Source organism: Mollisia scopiformis (genome assembly GCF_001500285.1).
Source record: "Mollisia scopiformis unplaced genomic scaffold LY89scaffold_22, whole genome shotgun sequence".
NCBI lineage: Eukaryota > Fungi > Ascomycota > Leotiomycetes > Helotiales > Mollisiaceae > Mollisia > Mollisia scopiformis.
This window is the reverse complement of record NW_017263602.1, coordinates 243,531-262,914: the sequence shown is the minus strand read 5'-3', so window position 1 is coordinate 262,914 and position 19,384 is coordinate 243,531. Positions and strand designations below refer to the sequence as shown.

At 47.6% G+C, this 19,384-nt stretch overlaps 10 protein-coding genes across 10 annotated transcripts; 5 read left to right on the top strand and 5 right to left on the bottom strand.

Moving 5' to 3' along the window:
* Positions 1–83: 83 nt before the first annotated feature.
* LY89DRAFT_722307 (amidophosphoribosyltransferase) lies at positions 84–2,283 on the bottom strand (the record flags this gene model as incomplete). The annotated part of the gene is made up of 9 exons (XM_018218721.1): positions 84–565; positions 620–687; positions 813–1,000; positions 1,045–1,166; positions 1,319–1,471; positions 1,561–1,731; positions 1,790–1,819; positions 1,868–2,061; positions 2,185–2,283. The coding sequence occupies 9 exons, from the start codon at positions 2,281–2,283 to the stop codon at positions 190–192; spliced, it is 1,401 nt and encodes a 466-aa protein (XP_018066250.1). The 3' UTR covers positions 84–189.
* A 478-nt stretch (positions 2,284–2,761) lies between these two features.
* Positions 2,762–4,061, bottom strand: LY89DRAFT_709818 (radical SAM enzyme; the record flags this gene model as incomplete). Its single annotated transcript, XM_018217785.1, has 5 exons — positions 2,762–2,977; positions 3,028–3,267; positions 3,411–3,878; positions 3,919–3,949; positions 4,054–4,061. 5 exons carry the CDS (start codon positions 4,059–4,061, stop codon positions 2,762–2,764), a joined length of 963 nt encoding a protein of 320 aa, XP_018066249.1.
* A 231-nt stretch (positions 4,062–4,292) lies between these two features.
* On the top strand, positions 4,293–5,071 carry LY89DRAFT_738532 (P-loop containing nucleoside triphosphate hydrolase protein; the record flags this gene model as incomplete). The annotated part of the gene is made up of 4 exons (XM_018220383.1): positions 4,293–4,326; positions 4,378–4,694; positions 4,743–4,916; positions 4,970–5,071. The coding sequence occupies 4 exons, from the start codon at positions 4,293–4,295 to the stop codon at positions 5,069–5,071; spliced, it is 627 nt and encodes a 208-aa protein (XP_018066248.1).
* Positions 5,072–5,519: 448 nt separating this feature from the next.
* Positions 5,520–6,510, top strand: LY89DRAFT_688378 (uncharacterized protein). Its single transcript, XM_018215693.1, has one exon. The coding sequence runs from the start codon at positions 5,647–5,649 to the stop codon at positions 6,310–6,312; it is 666 nt and encodes a 221-aa protein (XP_018066247.1). The 5' UTR covers positions 5,520–5,646; the 3' UTR covers positions 6,313–6,510.
* Positions 6,511–6,879: 369 nt separating this feature from the next.
* Positions 6,880–7,141, bottom strand: LY89DRAFT_738530 (uncharacterized protein; the record flags this gene model as incomplete). Its single annotated transcript, XM_018220382.1, has 2 exons — positions 6,880–6,925; positions 6,975–7,141. The coding sequence occupies 2 exons, from the start codon at positions 7,139–7,141 to the stop codon at positions 6,880–6,882; spliced, it is 213 nt and encodes a 70-aa protein (XP_018066246.1).
* LY89DRAFT_722304 (uncharacterized protein) lies at positions 7,116–9,283 on the bottom strand. The gene is made up of 4 exons (XM_018218720.1): positions 9,112–9,283; positions 8,750–9,052; positions 8,246–8,660; positions 7,116–8,190 (listed from the first exon to the last, which is right to left on the bottom strand). Exons 1-4 carry the CDS (start codon positions 9,125–9,127, stop codon positions 7,500–7,502), a joined length of 1,425 nt encoding a protein of 474 aa, XP_018066245.1. The 5' UTR covers positions 9,128–9,283; the 3' UTR covers positions 7,116–7,499.
* A 192-nt stretch (positions 9,284–9,475) lies between these two features.
* Positions 9,476–11,255, top strand: LY89DRAFT_757455 (NAD(P)-binding protein). Its single transcript, XM_018221414.1, has 4 exons — positions 9,476–9,946; positions 10,039–10,612; positions 10,714–11,004; positions 11,095–11,255. Exons 1-4 carry the CDS (start codon positions 9,892–9,894, stop codon positions 11,210–11,212), a joined length of 1,038 nt encoding a protein of 345 aa, XP_018066244.1. The 5' UTR covers positions 9,476–9,891; the 3' UTR covers positions 11,213–11,255.
* A 1,627-nt stretch (positions 11,256–12,882) lies between these two features.
* LY89DRAFT_215024 (uncharacterized protein) lies at positions 12,883–13,338 on the top strand. The gene has a single exon (XM_018205897.1). It carries the CDS (start codon positions 12,992–12,994, stop codon positions 13,250–13,252), a length of 261 nt encoding a protein of 86 aa, XP_018066243.1. The 5' UTR covers positions 12,883–12,991; the 3' UTR covers positions 13,253–13,338.
* A 676-nt stretch (positions 13,339–14,014) lies between these two features.
* On the bottom strand, positions 14,015–17,575 carry LY89DRAFT_593488 (uncharacterized protein; the record flags this gene model as incomplete). Its single annotated transcript, XM_018209754.1, has 6 exons — positions 14,015–14,303; positions 14,351–14,795; positions 14,846–15,039; positions 15,087–15,188; positions 15,238–16,776; positions 16,824–17,575. 6 exons carry the CDS (start codon positions 17,573–17,575, stop codon positions 14,015–14,017), a joined length of 3,321 nt encoding a protein of 1,106 aa, XP_018066242.1.
* Positions 17,576–17,973: 398 nt separating this feature from the next.
* Positions 17,974–18,891, top strand: LY89DRAFT_673700 (uncharacterized protein; the record flags this gene model as incomplete). The annotated part of the gene is made up of 3 exons (XM_018213379.1): positions 17,974–17,990; positions 18,126–18,485; positions 18,552–18,891. The coding sequence occupies 3 exons, from the start codon at positions 17,974–17,976 to the stop codon at positions 18,889–18,891; spliced, it is 717 nt and encodes a 238-aa protein (XP_018066241.1).
* Positions 18,892–19,384: the final 493 nt, after the last annotated feature.

Sequence of the window (19,384 nt, the reverse complement as noted above, 5' to 3'; positions counted from 1 at the left end):
GGGGTAACTCGCTAATCTCGCCACCATGATCATATTCTTACAGAAATCGCTTCGCAGAAGAACCTTCGATGAGATCAAACATCCTTCCTCAATATGTACGCAACCCAGGGATACCGAATTTTCCAAGACATTGAGAACAATGATATATATAGAGGAAGTGAAGAGCCTTCCAAAGGTATTTGTGCATTCTCAATGATCCTCGGCCAGGTTATGGAGACTGACGTCCGAACGCTCAGAGACCATTGGACGTGTTGTCACACTATCCCCAACAGTCACGAACATCCCATTATGACTACCATCAATGGCTTTTGGTTTCCCTTGAGTCTTCTCCAATTTCTCCAGGTATCCTTGAGACACGGGCGTCACGTATCTACCGCAAAAGACACCAATCTCGAAACTTTGTTTGGATCGAGGACTAAGTTCCGCACATGCAGCTTCAAGGCCTTCTAAGGGCAAGAAAATGAGTTCGTCCGCATTTATTGATGCCGCAATGGATTTGCGATCACGATTGTATGCGACCAATTCTGTCGAAGTGGCCAGGTCAATTCCATAGATATGTGGATGGCTATGTCAAAGACCAGTAAACAAGACTACGAGGAAGGACCATGAGATGATATACGTGACGGGAGGAGAAGAACTAGCAAAATAAACCTTCTTGGCTCCCGCTTCTCGAGCCATGTTGCAAACCTGCAAACTGGTTGTACCGCGCAAAATACTGGCAAACGTTCAGCTTGTTTGATCTAGGCTCAGATTCACTAGAAAGACTACGCACCTATCATCAACAAGAAGTACGTTCTTGTCCTTGAACTCACTCCGCAAAGGATTGAGTTTCGATTGTACGCCCTTACAACGCTTTCTTGGTTAGGCATTATGAAAGTCCGAAAGATGTAGCGATTTCTCGAAAAAGCATGACGGTATGGTCGTTTGAGGGCTTCAGCAACCGACAAAGCAGGAACGATTCCTGAGTCAGGTATGGCAACGACTGCGATCAACCGGTTAGCTACAGAGGACCTAGACAGAATGCTGCACAAGAAAGTGACTAACCAATATCAATGTCGTCGACGACATCCTGACCCAAGGTCTTCAAAATTGTATTGGCAAGTTTGAGGCCCATGTTTTGTCGACTCTCATACACGGAAATGCCATCGATGATTGAGTTCGGAGAGCTGAAGTAGCAGATTCGAATATATCAGGGGTGTAACTCAATTGTAGGTAGACTTAGCGAAATACAGGCGATCCGCCCTTAGGGATGATCACAGATTGTCCAGGCTTGATATCCTCAATGCCAGTGAATCCGAGCTGATCCAAGGCCACTGACTCGGAGGCTAGCATGTAGTCCAGCCCTTTTCCATCTGGATTGAGGCGAGAACCAATGACAAGGGGGCGAATGCCGTTGGGATCTCTGGCTCCAAAGATGGCAAATCCAGCAACCATTCCGCAGAAGGCAAAGCCACTTACAGTCATCTTATACCTAATGTTTGCGAGTTAGCTTTGCTCAATCGAAGAGATCTAGAAGTTGAGACTCTTGGAAGTATACTCCTGTTAGAGACTTTTACTTACATATTCTCCAGACCAGTGAAAATATCATCCTCGTCTACACGTCTCTTGTCAGTCTGGAGCAGCTGAGAGGCAAATACTTGGAGCATGATCTCAGAGTCGCTGTCAGTATTTATGTGGCGATGCGCTTCAAAATCCAAGTACTCCTTGAGCTTTTCGGTATCCAAAAGGTTCCTGAATTTTAGATAAATTAGCAATGGACGATCTACTACGCTCTTTTCAAAGAACTCACCCATTGTGCGAGAACAAAAGTCCATAAGGACTACATCTCAGTCAGCATGAACCTCATCAGTGAGCTTTGGAAACTCACGAGCTGACGTAGAAAGGCTGACTTTCTGCGTTCGACGAAGTTCCTGCAGTGGGATATCGAAGATGACCAAGGCCCATAAATCCAGGGAGTTCGGGGACGAGTTCGCCGTCGCGGAAGACCTTCGAAGCTAGGCCTTTGCCTTTGCAAGAGTATATTCTTCCTGACTTGTGGGATGTCGCAATACCGCAGCCATCCTAGAACACAACAGTGAGTATGTGATCGTATCATGATATGAGCACGAGGAGATTCGTGATGATTCAGAAAGCACTCCTAGCAAACAGGACGGATCTAGAACAAACAAATAGAAGTCACCTTACCTGGCCACGATGTTGCAGTGCGTATAGTGCCTCATGTAAATCTACGGCAGCATCGTTGCATTCAATGTTTCCAGAAATTAAAGCAAGAATTCCGCACATGATGTTGAGAATAACGGGACTGTTGAAACTGGTGTCGCTGCAGAATAAAAATATGTTTTGAGAAAAAATAAGTGTCTGGGCAATAGAAGAATGTGTGGTGCGGAGATGAAAGGGACTTTAATTCTTGGTACCGAAGGACGGGACGGACACTAATCCAGTACCAGACCACTTGTCAGGTAGTGAACATCAAGTGTCAGAATTGACTCGCATACTCTACGTAGACCTGAATAAGCGTCTTAGCATTACCAGACTTGTCTCCCATGCGATTGATCTCTGGAAAATCATGTGATTTTACAATCCTCATCTCGACTTCGCCCCGCATTACCAGCTCTTTTCGGCTTGTTCAATTCGAGTTTTACATTCATTAGAGTCCTGTATCGGAAGCGAAAGCGTCAGTCTAATACTCTTGACAGATATGGTGACCGTTTACCAAGAATCCATTTCAAAATGACAGCATCGCAGAGCCTAACAACTTCTCTCACCAATCCAGTCCGTTATTTTGAAGAACAGTACCACAACTTTGCTCCTTCTCGGCTGTACTCCCCAATTCATAGATACCACCTCTGTTGTGAAACTCTTCCTGATCCCACCGAACTTGCTTGATAGCCTTCTGTACACCAACTTTCAGAATGGGGTCAGACACCTTCTCATCGCCATCCCCCTTGTCGAGGAAACGCATGTACTCGTCAACAAGCTAGTAACATTAGTATCGCCTCAGAAGCTTGGATTGTGTCGGCAACTCACCAGGTAGGAGCTCTTCATGACCGAGTTTGGCTCTGGAACCATGCATTTCAGATGTCGATGTCGGCGACAAAAAGCTTCGTACTGTTCATCTGTGACGATGAACTGTGTTGCATTCCTCTTTCGTTCGTCGGTGTCGTTTTCGCCGGCCACGATGAGGACTTGAAAGACTTTCCACCGGAAAGGATCGAGCTTCTGCACCATGTCTGCCATACTCTCCTGCCAGTTGAGTGAACACACAACCTGAGAGGTTGCAAAGTTAGCATTACTCGATCTGACATGGAATGAGGAATGCATGAAGAAATTCTCAGCTATTGGCCAAGGACAGTGTTCGTTTTGGCACTACCGAGGACTTGCACAAAAGGTCCGCGTTCGAGAAGACTCACGGTGTTCAGCTTGAACTTGATTCCGAGTGGCTTACACCAGTCCCTGATCTGGAATAACTGTCCCACGTTATCAAATGGCACTCCGGAGCCACGATCCGCACGTCCAATCTTAGCATTGTTTTCGGGATAAACCGAATTGCAAGAGATCCCCAAGATATCAACGAACGACCCAAACTCTTTCAACCACTTTTCCGTCACTTTGGTCCCATTGCTGATGATACTAACACTTTCCAATTGGAGATCCTCTTTGCAATATCGGCACAATGCACCTAGATACTTGGGATAGAGGAAGGGTTCTCCGCCTGAAAAATTCATCTTTTTCATGCCTGCCTCGGCCAGTAACTTGAGGCCTCTCTCAGCATCGGGGAGTGGGAGCTTGTAGCTCGACGTTTCGGTGTGGAAACAAAACCCGCATTCGACATTGCAGCGAGTGAAGTGGTAGTTGACGCTAACAGGAACGATCTCGTCCTCTTGATTGAGAAGAGATGTAGATTTGGAGCGAGTGAACCGGTATGCGGAGATTGCCAGCAGGAGGGTTGCTGCCAAAAGCAGCACGTCAAGATGGTTCATGTTGAAGGATGGACTTTTAGTTTGATCAGAAGGAGCGAGAACTAGGATGAGTAGGGAAGAGGGACATAAATACCAGAACATTTGCAGAAATCCCCTTATCACTACTCCTTGAGTCACTTTTCTCAGTCCTGAACCTTCTTTTCATGGCTGTGTGAAGGTGCTGATGATTGCTTGCGGCTGAGTACAGGCACCAAGGTGAAGCTCCACGGATCGCCACAGTTCTAAAACGCTTACAAAGAGACCCACATCATATAAACATTCTTCCTAAAGAAGTTTCTTGCTCCTGCCCAAGATAAAGGTGTTGGTGTGACAATGGCTGAAAAGCCATTCATTGTATTCGTTCTGGGTTAATGATAACTTCCTGTTATAACACTTCTTTCGCTAACTTCGCGTGTAGGACCACCAGCATCGGGAAAAGGAACGCTATGCAAACGCCTCGCAGACGCCCACAAACAGTACCTTTATCACCTATCTGTTGGGGACTATCTTCGCTACCTGATCAATGGCCCCTTGAGCGATCAAGCCGACATCATTGATTCAGTAAGGTCTGGTGGTACACGAGGCTTAGTGCGCGGGGATGTCATCGTTTCCCTTTTGTTGGATAAGATCAATGAGGAGATGGGTAAAGGCAAATCGGTCTTTCTCCTCGATGGGTTCCCTCGAAATCTGGAGCAGGACGAGGCGTTCAAAGCGTTGATGAATACCGAATTCAATGTAGGCTCTCCTAGCTCCAAGCAGTATCCCGTATTGATTTCGGGACAGCGCGGCACACCTGACCTGACGATTTCAATATCGTGTCCAAGGGAGACCGCCAGAGCAAGGTATCTCAATCGAAAAAGAGGTGATGATAGTGAAGAACTGTTTGATAAGAGGTATTCCGATTACGAAGGGCGGGATAGGAAGGTTGTAGAGCTGTATCAGAAGAACTTAGTCGAGGTGACTCGTTCTATTATTGTTCTGATTGCTTGATGCTGACTTCTGGCTTTTAGGTTAGGGCTGTTGAAGGCCGGAGCATTGACCAATCATTTCAGGAGATGACTGAGGCTTTGTATAGGACCCCAGCATGGAAGGCCATGATGTCAAAGGCGTAAGAGTAGGCGACGAAAGAACGTACTCAAGTAGGTGATGGGTATTACGTGGTTGAAGGACACAAAAAAAAAACTCTTCTTTTCGAAAGAATTGAATGGCAAAACCTTTCCTAGATACCAGCCAGAGAGTATCTAGGGGGATAACAGATTCAAGCGAGGTGTAGTGAGTAAGCATCTTCGCAGGCCGCCAATCATGCCATGACCTTGCGGGTATGGAACGGCAGACATATGATCAATACTCTGTTTGGAATATGAGACGCAAAATGTGCCCTGAAACAATGTCAATGAACAGTGAGTCTGGCACAATTTGACTGCCAATTTTCATCACTTGAAAGCCCTACTAGAGTCGATTTGCCAAGCCATCTGCGAGCCCAGAAGCGAAACCCCACCAAGGCTTTGGCGGGAACTTCAACCTCTCGGAGTCCGATCTCTTTCCAAAGTTCCGTTGACATTCCCACTAATTCAATTTTGACGACATCATCACCAATATTCCTACACATATATGAGAGCATGTCACTCATCAAAAGGAAGACGCTTACAGCTTCAGCTAACAACGCTCTACCACCAATCCGCGAACAATGTCACCAACAATAATCCTCGCTCAAACCCTCAGTACGAGCATAGTTCTCATTGCTTCTGGTGGTATTGCGTCTCTATCTCTTTTTGACCTTCCAATACTTCAATCCCAACCCGCATCCCGCTCCCTTCCGTCTACGCGCTGGCTCTTTAGTCGCGGCTCACATATTTTCCCTCCTGCATCCTTGACATCTGCACTGGGATTTCTCTACCTCTCATTTCTATCACTCGGACCTTCTCGGAGCCTTGGACAAGCACTTCGAATCATGAAGAATGGTGGAAGTCCGAAAGTCTACGGGTATCTGGCAGCAGCGATTCTGAGTTTTAGTATCGGGCCATTTACTCAGTTGGCTATGATTCCGACAAACTTCCAGTTGATTGAGATGAATGAGAAGAAAGGTGGTAAAAGGAGCGCTAGGAGTGCATTGGAAAGTGATCAGGGCGGAAAGATGCGCGAGCGCAAAGCAATAGATTCTGTGAATGGCGAGGGAGAAGGAGCGGAGTCCACAGATTTGAGTGGACCACAGGAGAGGACTGAGGTAAAGACGACGAAGGAAGATGATGCGAGAGCAAGGACGCTATTGAAAAGATTTGAGACTTTAAATGCTGTGAGGGCGGGGTTGATTGGTGCTGGAGGGATTGTGGGTTTGGTGACAGCCCTTTTGTAAAATGCCAGATGCAAACATAAAGACTGTCGATGGGGTGCAGCATTGTTATATTTAACGTACGGAATGTTCTGAAGGGAGATGAAGATGTACTGCCCAAAGTTTTGAGACAAGCAGGAACAATGAGCATTTCATCCTTGAGTCGAGGAGCAAGTTCCATGCAAACGAAAACAGGGCTTTCAGCGGCAAATATAAGCTACCACTGTTCTTGAAAATGGGATTTTCAGATCCACAGAATGTTCGCTCCTTATATTCACTTGCTTCCTGCACCTGTCGTTGGGATCTTTGAGTCAGTAGACTTCTTTGAACAACGAGGGAGTAACTTGGGTAAAGTTTGCCAGCATAAGAGTTCTACAGAAATTAGAACCCACGAAGCAATTTGAAAATGAGAACTTCAAAGAGACTACACACCTGAACACATGAGTGTCTCTGGAGGATACTCGTCTGCATCTTGTCCACGTTTCTTCAAAATGGATATACAATTTCCCGGATTAACATAGCAGCACTGCATTACCAGACACCATTAGCTCCTACATGGTTGTTTGGCGTGGAAGCCACTTGAGGTAACATTTACTCTTTTGAAGTTCCCTTGCGTGGAGTAATCCCAGTTCGAAGCCTATAATCAATTAGTAGTGAACAATAGATGTCTCTAAGCGAGAACTAACATTGCACGTTCTGGGCAGACAGAAATGACATGCGGCATCGCAGCATAGTTGAACCTCCGACATATTCTCTCCTGAGAGCTCTCGGGGACTGCGTTCGAGACACGGGCGGAGGCGAGATTACTGTGCGCAAGAAGCATAGTTGCCAGAAATGCAAGATGGAACTTCATTTTCGTTGTTCTCAATATTCTTGATAGGCCGAGGCTTGAAGCGTACGCACAGAATTAGGGGAATTCGCAGAAAACAGCACTCTTATGAAGGCAGGCATCAAATCTTGCTAATAGCCAAATACAACTCCAACATCCTTCCAACATACATTCGAAAATACTCGAACAATATCTTGACGCAAACTTAACATCATGTCCTTTAACCCAAATTTGTTCGGCAATCAGCCTGAACTCATAGGGACGAGTAATTGTTCGTAATAATATGGCAATTCGAGATGCAAAATAGGCGGCAACATATCGAGTACTGCTATACAGCACAGCCTCTGAAAGATGTCGACTTCGAGCATATTGCACAGCTTTTTCAACGTTGACATCGTAGCTGAGAAACAGACGCTTCAAAAACTTCTTTCCCGCGCTTTTCATGAATAAAGTCAACCCAGGCAATCGACCGGAGTACTTCGGACGCTTGGGACCATGATTCGATGCTAGCACGCCCAATAACTGTGTGAAGCCTGTCGGTCGAAGGAATTTCCTTGCCAGCAACCATGTCTGACAGTATTGTCAACCACAGGATGACAGGCACAGGTAATGCGTCGGTCGAAGACCCATGCGCAAATAGTCCCAACAAAGCGTCACCGTAGAGATTCAATAGATTCTCATACGGCTGTTCGATGATATGCCGCTGTAAAAAGATTGTGGAAGAAAAGACGAGCAAGCCGAGTCGGATCGCTTCCTGCAGTAAATCGCTTTCAAAAAATAGGTGGGTGAGCCTGTAAAGGATAGAGATGGTCATCTCGTTGTAGGTTTCTGGCGAAAGCTTGCGTGTTGTTTGGTAGGCCACATTACTAATGCAAGAGAAAGCATGAACATCTCTCAAAACATTGTGTAATCTTTCGTCGAGAGTAGTCTGGGCGAAGGCGAGGATGATAGCATCATGAGGCTCATGACTGCACTTTATCAGGCCACAATCTGCAATGAAACAGTCCCATGAAGGTCCCTCTCTGAAGAGAAGTGGTTGACGTCCAAACAGCAACGCATAACCCAAATCAGCCCTAGTCACAACGTCAGAAACAGGTCGTGTCTGGGCAATAGAAAGGTGTTACTCACCTACATACTTTGACCTGCATGTTATTGTTCGTGTCTAACGCTCGTACTCCACCTCGGAGCTTGACAATCTTCTCCAAACCTTTGATATGGGTCTCCACTCCTGCAAGGTCTTTCGAGATCTCTGCAATGGTTGCTAGCGTTATGACCACCATGATCGTAGAGTCAGATATCGCAGATGTCTTGTCAAAGTCGTGAAGTCGCGATTGGAGAATTTGTAGGGTTTTGGCGTAATGGAAGGTGGTAAAGTGACTTGGTTGGTCACATGAATCTTTTTCCATGAAAGCTCGAAGCGAGAACATCATAGAGTGGAGGCAACAGATGTCGCTAATCATGTATGGAAACCAGCCTCTCTCTACCGGGTGAACATCTAGACAAATCTCATACGGATATGCTACATTCTTGTTGAGGACAATCACTAGGAAGTAGTCTAGTCAGTTTCTGAGCTGGGATGTCGATGCTGATCCGAGCAAGACGCAAATTGCGATAAAACAGGCATGTGCTTACATTTTACCAAGTCTTGAATCATACATGGCTCGACGCCTGGAGGTAATTGCAGCCCAGAAAAATACGAGCCAACTAGCCTAGGAACGGGCACTGACATAGACTTCGGGGTTGGGTTGTCATCGGTGAGAACCGCATTTCGAGATCCAAGCTCACGGGCAGGATTTATCCAAGACCATAGTCGCACGACCTTCTTACGAGGGTGTACTACACGTGCTTTTGTCGCATGCTTCCTGATGGCTTTGCGATCACGTTTGGCCAAGGTCTGAACTGGTGTGCTGACGACGAAATGAAGTCCGGCACTATCTGGCGTACGTCACTCAGCTTTGTAACACTTGGGAGGAAATCTATCTTGAGATACTCACAATTAGAGCTTGCCATGGCATTATTAGGCAATTGTTAGGTGATGTGCCAAATAGGAAGCGCTGAGAAAGCTTGGCGTGATCTCACGTCTCTGGTGGCGATGGCAAGATTAGGAGCATGGATTTTGCGCGTCTGTGGAAAGAAACATGAGATCCGAAGTCAAGTTGTTCTGCATTAGATGAGATGCGTGCTGATGTTTGGAATCTGTGTGGTGAAAGAAGGATGATAGAAGCTATTCCCGAAAAGGAAATCGTGAAAAGTCTTGGCATTCTCGCTTCAACCCTGCTATCCTTGTCTCTTACCTCACCTCGCCCGAAATACAAAGCCTCAGTGAACAAATTGGAGAATTTACCAATCTGTGGCAGCCTCCAAGATGGCAACCTCGATCAGATGTAGGTCTCGGAAAGGCAATTCTGAAAAGTCTTGGCAACACTTTCTGATGGCCCCCTTTCCAGACGTGACTCCAGCTTGTCGAAAACGTCCGCATTCGAGCCCCGTACCTGCCAAATCTAATGAAATTGCTGGGCTCGTATCACCGACAGCTGCGCATCGAAATCGAAGATGAAAAGAGTCTTACAATCGGAGGATCGGAGACTCACTGCATAAAAGGAAATAAGCGGACTTGAAATATCTTTGGGTTCTCCAGGAATATAATATGCTAGAGTCCCCTTCGTTCTAGACACTCACCAATCACTGTTTTCAAAAACGCATCATCTCCGAGTTCTTTACCGCCATCTCTTGATTATTCCATAGCCAGTCTTGTCTCTTCAATCTAGCCCATCATGGTCGCTTCCAAGAATATGCCCCGCTTCCCGGACAACTTCTTCAAGGTCTTCTGTATGTGCAGCCATTTCTAGTCTAGAAGATGTTTGAGATATATCTCGACATATAATCTTTGCAGTCATCGCTAACAGTCTTTCTAATTTAAGGGAACAATCAATTTCGAGTCAAAATCGAACTCCCGACTCGAAGCAAGTATCCAAGCTTGGCAGGCAAAGTCGCAATTATCACAGGTGCCAACAGTGGTCTTGGATTTGAATCGGCAAGGCAGCTCCTTACTCTTGGCTTGTCCCATCTTGTAGTAGCTGTACGGTCTATCGAGAAGGGGAATGCCGCGGCTTCGAAACTAAAACTTGCAAGCCCAAAAGCAACCATTGATGTCTGGCAGCTGGACATGGAATCCTACGACTCTATCCAGTCATTCGTCAAGAAATGCGACACCACACTCTCACGCATCGACTACGTAATCTTGAATGCTGGAGTCGGCCCTCTCAGATTTGGCATATCAAGCTCCACTGGACATGAGACTGCCATCCAAGTTAACTTTCTCAGCACAGTTTTACTGGCAATTCTCTTGCTTCCAGTCCTGAAAGCAAAGTCGACCCGCGATATGCCAGCACATATGACGATCGTCAATTCGGTTCTGGCTCATACATGTAAATTCCCGAATCGTGATCAGCGACCTCTTCTACCTTCCTTCGATGATACCAAGATTACTCCATGGTAGGTGTTCTGGCTCCAATTACTTTTACCTTGCGAATCATCCCCAAATTTTCTCTCGAATCGTCAACTAGAAAATTTACTGACTTCTGCTCAATTCGCAGGGATCCAAGTGAGCGATACGGAGTGTCGAAACTTCTGACCCAGCTCTTTCTGGTTGAGTTGACGGAGCATGTCAAGTCCGACGACGTTATCATCAATATGGTCGATCCAGGCGCAACAAAGGGAACAGGCCTTGGTCGAGATGTGGGAGGCATGCTGTTGATTGGGTATAAACTGTTTCAAGTAATCGCAGCTAGACCTGTTGACAGAGGCGCCGCGACATATGTCGATGCTTTGTTAGGTCACGGTAAGGAGTCGCATGGATGCTTTTTGATGAATACCGAGATCGCACCGTAAGTAAATATTCTTCACGGCATCTTCTCATGGTTCCGTTGCGGGTTGAGTGAATCTTGGAACGTGACTGACAATTGCAACGAAATCAGACTCGCAACTTTCTACCATACCGCCGATGGGAAGAAGGCGACTCAACAAATTTGGGAAGAAACAATGAAGGAGCTGAGCTTTGCTCATGTGAAGGAGATTATTGCTTCTATGGAATAGAAATGTCAAGGTCGCACCATCTACTTCTTGTTTTGTTTGTCGGTATACCAAATTGCAATACATCTTTCGTCAAATGATAAGTTTCAGTCTAATTTGATTCGAAATTGCATAGTGATCTGCCCGAAAAGTTTTACCACCCCGCACTTTCGCTTATCCCCAGAGTGAGAAAAAGGGGGCTCGCTTAAACACCGCCCACCCCGCATTCCTTTCAGCTTCTATCTTCTAAACCTGACCTCGCGGAATTGTTGACAAATCGGTACCATACTATTTGAAACAGCTACGTGATGTCAAAACTTTTATATGTTAGGATGATAATCTGCGAAACTCTTTACTACGACAAGGGGCAAGAGACGCACGAGAAGTCATCGTATGGTACTGAATGGTCTGGTTTCTATTCCGTAGACTGAGCATTTCTTTTTTAGGTGAAGACACTTCTTGCCAATCAATATATCTCCATATGAATTTCATTTTTCATCTTCAGAGCCACAACAATGCCAGACTTGATGTCAGAATTCTTCCCATACTTTCAGTCGCCATCTTCTCACTCCACCAAGCATCCAACAATACCCAAGAGTAGTAGTCATACTATGGAAGCTATGATATGTACTAGATGTATTCTTCTTGAGATCTCGCAATCCTTGATACTCCTTGAAGCTTGTATACCACGCCAGTCTAGTTGAGGAGACCTTATCAAACGCGCGGTGCAACAACGAACGCCATTGTTTATCAATAAATCGGCTCCATTAGAGTAACATCAACAGATTAGATTCGACAATCAAGTAAGCTCTATCAAAGTATGACTCTATCAAGTGAGACGTGCAACAGAAGACACACTGTCCGTCCTCAAAAGCGGACTTTGAAGCTGCTTAAGCACTGTTCACCTCTGCCGTCACCGTGGCCAAGCCACCATGGTGTGAATGTCGACGTCATCTTACTTTTCGTCTTGCAATATGAAATCAGAGATAGTACAGCAAATGCTAGACAGCTTCGACTGAACCTCGGACGGAAAGTGACACGTGATTGAGTGGGAGGTTTCAGCGCAAATCGCGCAATCAGCGCAGGTAGTGCAAATCACAGCCAGGATGATTTTGACTACATGCATAGGAATCGAGGTCGGGAGAAAGAGCAGAACGGTTGTTTGCTTCCTCACCAAGCCCAAGGCACCACCGTCAATGATCAAGAGAAGAAGAGGCCACTGTGGTTCATGGCATTCCTGTATTTAGAATGAACTGTGCTCAGCTACGCTTCTTAAATTGGCTATTTGAGTATAACCTTGAGTCACATAGAAACAGATGTGAATCCAAGTGAGAAATTTTTTCCCGAGAGAGGTCTATCATCATAGCTGTCGACTTACTTCTTTTCAAAAGACAACCGGGTTCAACGTATTCTTCTCCATTGAAGTACAACAATAATAGAAACTCCTCTTGAGTCCGACAGAAACACGTCTTCAATCATCAGAGGAAGAACAGCAAACTCCTTGCTACAGAACTTGCTGACAAAAACAATAGCTTTCCCCTCTTCGACGTCACCGAGGGAATGTCTGTCATAAAATACTGTCATGCAGCTTACTATCAATGGCTGACCCTCTTTGTCACTTTGTCATCTCGACGTGGCTTCCATGGATATACCCTAGACGGTGTACAAGACATCCAAATTTTCCCCAGTGAAGCATTTAAGCACATTCGAGAACCGACAAGTTCGAAAACGAAACAGAGCATGTAGAAAGTCCAGGAACAAGGGATGAGACAACAATCACACTGATCAGTCCCTCTCCCAGATATGGTGGTCATCAAACTCGAAACAACACACCACATTAATCACCGTCCCCTGATCCACAACCATCACACAAACACCCCTCAATCTGACAGAAAATTTCCCTCCCTTCCTCCATCCCTCCGTCCGTCCACCCTCACCGGCTCCCCGCAGAACCAGAAAAGAAACAGAAAGAAACGACACAATATCCACCTGTACAACCCCAACACGTCAGACCCCACTCACGTCAGCGGCGAACAGGCAATTGAAAATAACACCGTCAGTTGACCTCAAAACTCAACAATCCCGCCTCTAGGATTGGCCGGCCTGCGAAATGCAACAAACAGTCTTCCCGGCCAACGAGAAGGAGGGGTGGGATGCTCCCGTCGCACCTGACCCGCCTGCATTGCCTGCATGCATCTATCTATCGGAAAGCCGCACCTCGGAATGTGATACAACATGATCACAAATATGACAACCATGAAAATTCTTTGCTTTTTTTTTCCTCATCACCAATCTAAATTTGTATCTGTCTGTCTGATCTGTTCTGTGGTCTCTCGAGACAGACAGAAAGAAGCGTGCGGGATCTATATACAGAGAGAGGGTCCAGAAGCAAGCAAGCAAGCAAGGATAGGATTGCTCCTCCATTTATCAGAACCGACCGCCGCCAACGTATGTGATGGTATTACCGCCGCCTATGTCCAGTCCCGTCCGTCGTGCACAGAAAAACGCCGCGCAGGAAAGGAAATCCAAAGCAAAAGGAACTGTGCAAGATGGAGTATCGAAAAATCAGATAGCCGCCCGTGCCAGAAAAAGGAAAAATTTGTAGTTGACCCGCCACAGTGATGTGAATACTCTGCTGTGTATATATGTGGAAAAAATGCTAGATGATGTCGCTGTCCAAAGGAAGTACAAAGATGAGAATGCGCCTTCGCTAGAAAATGCTGATGAGAAAAGCCGCCCTGCCGCCTGCCCATGCAATATATACAAATGTTGCTATTACACATAAATGATGGAGCTGCCATCCTTGCCAGCTAGCTACGCTGACGTTTACTGTTGATAGTGTCCACCCATTGGGACATCTCCAGTGTTAGAACTAGAGAAACTGGATGAAGTAGGGGGTCCCTCAGGTGTCATGAGATTCGCTCTCTGTCCAACATGTTGCAAGAGCTTGATATCGATAGCGAGAGCTGATGTTGCCGTCGCGGTAAGTCTAAGGAACGCCAATGTCTTGTCGAGTAAGTCTCGCAGCTCCTCCCTGCTGACGAATTCGAGCACAAGGTTGGTGAGAAATGGATTCATGTATGCCGCTGATAAAGTCAACATATTACCCCATTGCCTGAGATATGTTAGTGCGTGTCCTCACAATAAATTCATTTTACTCACGCATGTGCCGTTCCCCAAACGTTAGTCACAATCAACCTCACTCTCCCGGGATCTCCAAGACCGTGGAATGCCTTTGTGCTGAAGATCAAAGCTTTGATTCCGTTGCGTGCAAACTCGAGGACTTTGGGGTCAAGATCTTCGATTCTGGTACCACTTGGTACGACAGGTGCTGAGATATTGGCTTTGAACTCGTCGGTGACCTGCTCTTCTGTTTTGGAAGATATCTCCAATATCTTGAGAATGAAATGTCGATACGTGATAACTTGAGCGCCATAGTACTTTGCACGAAGTCTTGCGCCAAGGATATCCCTTGCAGGTTCGCCTCTATCAGCATCCCACATGAATTGTGGGGCCCATTTCTCAATTGTGTCGAGGTTCGTTTGACAGGCTTCGATCGTTGGAAAGTGATCAGGAAGTCTGACGACCACCTTGGGAAATTGGCTGTCTGGAAGTCTATTAGATATCTTATATGCTTGTAATTAGCAAGTTACTTACCTTCACCCTCCGGTTTGTAGAACATATTATGCAGTTGATTCAGGTGTCGTCGTAGAAACAGTTGAGCCGAGTAGCTTTCGATGATTCTGTGGTCGAAACCGTCCTGAACAGCGGCTTCATAGTTGGGATTGGGAATGTCTTCTTCGTAAGTAAGGATACCAGAATGCGGACATGGTAATTCAGCGACAATATCACTAATTGCATAAGCATGTTGTCTCGTTGCTAGAGGTACGGTACTTACCTTTCCAGTTGCAGACAAGTCCAGAATGCAAAAAGAAGAGGATTATCCTTTCCAGGAGCGGGTTGGAAGTTTGCTTTGAGCCGCTTGAACCTGTCGATTTTCCTGCGATGGAGGTTAGCATACGTTCCTAAAGTAACACAAGATGGCTCACGGTCGAAGGATGATCTGAAGACTACGACATGCCGCAGCAATGTAACCATGACTTTCCATGACTCGGCCCAACTGGCCATGGTATAACCCAGCCAGGATGTTAGCATGAACGTGCTGAAGACTGTTCCCAGCAAGTTGATTTCCGAGGACATCTGTCGCAAGAGCGAAATATGAAAGACCTGGGATAATATCCAAGTTTTTCTTTTTCAGCCCAGAAGAGGTCTTCGCTGCGAGCCCACCCTCAAGTGATGTTCTGCGACTCCGGGGATAGAATTTGTTATCGATATCTTGAGGCGATGGCATTCCTACTGGCGTAGATAGTGAAGGCGAGCTCTGAAGTGGTGATGGCGGGAGTCCGTTTCGTATCACGGGAGAACTGCCAAACGATGTATCATGCTCCTTGTCGCTGACGGGGTCAGGTATCCTCTCTCTGTATTGGCATATCTTCCCTAGAGCCATGACAAGCAGGACCAGCGCAGAACTGATAGACCGGAACGGATGGCCAGGCTTATGTTCAACCATGACTGGAATCTCTGAGTAGTCGCTTGAGACGGGTGACCTTTTTCGCTTGTTACCCGGGCTTTCGGGATTTCTGTGGCCACCAGGAGTTTTCGCAAACCCAGGCCCTGGATGACCAGCATGTCCTGCCACCAATGTCGACACTTGCAAAGGTTTCGCATGACTTTCTGGAATTGATTTAAGGAATTGCTCAACCAGCGCATTGAGTTGCGATGGTATCAAGATCGGGTGCATGATGTTCATGTGGTTGTTGTAACTTTGTACCAAGTCGTAGACGATTTCTCTGCTGAAATCCGGCATGCCTTCAGCGCTAATTCCTGCTCTCGCAAACTCAGGCTGTGGGTTACCAGGATTTGCTGGGGGAGTGAGACCACCGAGTTGTCCCCATTCTTCTCCAGCGGCGGGAGAGGAGACATTGGAAGGTGTATCGCCCGGAGTACTGTCGCCATGATCTGTCAATGGATCTCGATCATATCCTGGAGGAGCATCATAACCCTCCCCTCTCCCAAAGAGTCTGAGAAGACCTCTTCGCTCTTCCTGGACAATGGGATACTTCTCTCCCTTTATCTTTCCATGCTTCAGAATATGCTTCAGCATCTCATGGATTGGACCAACGAGAAGTAGTCGCGCAGCTCCTGTGGTGTGATTGACTGGAATTGAAGGCGCTTTCGGGGGACCAGGATCGCCCGACTCTTCCTCTTCCTCGGACGCTTCTTCCCCAGGCCTAGGTGGCTCGGGCATATCCGGAATCTTTTGCAAGCCAGGAGTTGTTGCTGAGTAGGGTGATTCATTTGAAGCTAAACGTTGCGATTCAGAACCGACTGATGCTCGTCCATACACCCCAAGCGGTATCCGGACATTTTCGTCCTCTACCTTCATTGCTGCTTCTGAGTTTGGCTTCCTGCGGATGAGCGTTTCCTGTATGTCGGTCACTCTATTATCCAGCCGTTGAAATCTATCATTAATAGCAGCCTCCAGGCGCGCTAGAGTATCCATGATATCTGCTGACGCCTTATCTTGCCTGTTCTTGTTAGTAACAAGGTTGCTCCAGTTTTGAAATATACATACTGTTTTGGAGGGGGGTCCCGATACCGGCACTCGATACCTTTCTCCTTGCAACTGGTACACGACGGCCTCCCCTCGTCGCATTTTGCTTTAAGAGTCCGACAGCTGTCGCATGCTTGAGCAGCTCTTTGTGCCTTCTTCCTGATATCAGGCTGCTGTCTTGGTGGTGCCGCTGGGTAAGACAATGAGGGGTATGCATTGCCTTCTCTTGGAGGGGGAAGTCCTGTGGTTCCATAAGGAACATTGTACGGTTCTGTAGCCGACATTGGACTTTGCGTTGGTGGGTATGGCGCAGGTGGATATTGTGGTCTCGTAGGGTCGAAAGGAGGAAGGTATGGTCGTCCACCGCTGTCGTGATGAGGTGGGATGTTTGGATTTACATTGTGCTCGACACCGTTGCCGGTGGAAGGTGGTCGATACTGTGGCGGCGGCGGTTCATCTGACGGGTCTCTCTTTACCATCGGCTCTGGTGCTCGAGGATAACCTTGGGGTGGTGGAGGAGGAGGAGGCCCATATGTATGCGACGGGCCCGAGTTTGGTCTGCGGTCTTGGTGCTCGTATGGAGGATGCTCGGAGGGACGACGGTCTATCAGATGAGGAGGTTCTGGTGGGCGTGAGAACGGGGAGTGGTGCGGCGGATAGGGATTGTTAGGTTGAGAGGGTTGAGGAGGAGGTAGACTTGGGAGTTGACGAGTTGTCTCTGAAGACCATGATTGAAGCCTGGGACGTTTATGTTCGGGTCCTACGTCCATCATAACTATTCACACAGACTCTCAAGCGACCACAGCAGCAGAGGCCATGGACGGTAGTCAAGCGCAGCGGCGTCTTACAGGTTCTGAGCGAACACAAGAGTGCTTAGAAGCTTGGAGGTGCCCGTGGTAGGACGGCGCTGACAAGGTGGATCATGTGTCATAAACGGTCGCAACGGGATTGGGTTTCGTAAATCTAATCTGGAGAATGGCGAAATCGATCAGCATTTCTGTCTGAGGGTGACGAGGCAGAGAGGGTTGGGTTGTGGTAGGTAGGTAGGAGGGACATTCGAAGGGGTCCCAGATAGGGCCGTGAGAAGCTTTGGACAAGGAATTACCTTTTAGGTCAGGATTGCCTGGGCGCTGTTTTGGGCCTGGGGGGGTAGGTCGAGCAGTGGGATGTGATGTGGATGGACGGGGAGTGAGTGGGGAGTGGGAAGCGATATTCCAGAATATGCAGACGGATTGCGATACGATTATGCAAGCTCGAGGGTCGAGGAAGGGAGCTTCGAAATACTGTACTGCAACAGGTTACGAATAAAAATAATAATAATAGCTGTTTGTGGTTGTCTTCTGCGGGATCTGTGGTGGTAGTGTGGTATGGTAGTGTGGTAGTTCCGTATGCCTGTGCCCGGCGGTGGAGTGAGGTCAGGTTCGTAGCTACTCCAGTCCAGCTAGCGAGTCGCGAACTAGTGCCACCAGAGAGGAGTCTCGCGTCGGCTCGCTTTGTGCCTCACTGGGAACTACGCCGCAAAAGACAGATGATCGGCCGTAAGGGCCGTAACACCATGGACAGCAGCAGCAGCTCCAGCAGGAAAGCCCAGAAGAGAGGAGTGGAGCAGCCAAGGGGGAAAGAGGGAGAGCGAGAGGGGGCTAGTCAGAAGAGGAGAAGGGAGGGTGAAGGGAAGCGCAGGCGGTCGGTACATAGGAATAGGGAAGTATTTTAGCTGCCACTGTGGTGACTGGTGGTACATGACGGAAGTGGGCAAGTCGCGACGTCGTGGTGCTGTACGGCGCGGCTGGATTGGACGTTGAGACCTGCACGAGTAATACTGTCCCAACCCGGTGGAGGACAAGGTGGAGGACAAGGTGGAGGACAAGGTGGAGGACAAGGTGGAGGACAAGGTGAAGGACAAGGTGAAGCGCAAAATGCGGTCAAGAGCGCAAGCTCCGCCGAAGACGCCAGGGGCCGCGATAAGCAGCTAAGGAGGTTCAGGGCCAGCCAGCCAGGCCAGGGTAGGGTAGGGAAGGGTAGGGTATGTAGAGTAGGGGAGGCACGACGAGGGGGATTCACGAGCAGTGACTTGAGTCTTGAGTCTTGACTGACTAGGCCCTGACTATCTCGGACGTTGACCGAGTAAGTAAAGGTCCGGCGTTGGGTATCATCAGGTACGCGGTTGTTGGTCAAAGTCAAAGGAGGGCCGGCGACTTACTCCTGGAACTGAACGAACGTGGTAATACTTCTAATAATGAAAGGGACCGGATTGAGAACTGAGGACTGAGCAACGATGATGCAAAGGCATATCGCGATGAGATGGAACTACTATAGCTAGATGCAGTCCCGTCTCCGCTTACAGGAGTGTGCTTGAGCTCTGTGCACACCACGCTCGTCGTGCACCTCGCACACGCTTTCCTCTTTTTTGTTGGCTCTCTCCTGGCCTCTGTGGGTCTGTGGCGTACAGCAAACTGAGTGCACCTCCTGGCATTGCATATCGAAAGCCCCGTTACAGACCCGCCTCGCGCTGGTACTGTATGACACTCTCACTTACTCAGTCACTCTTTCACTTGCTTCACCGTCACTCTGACCATCACGAC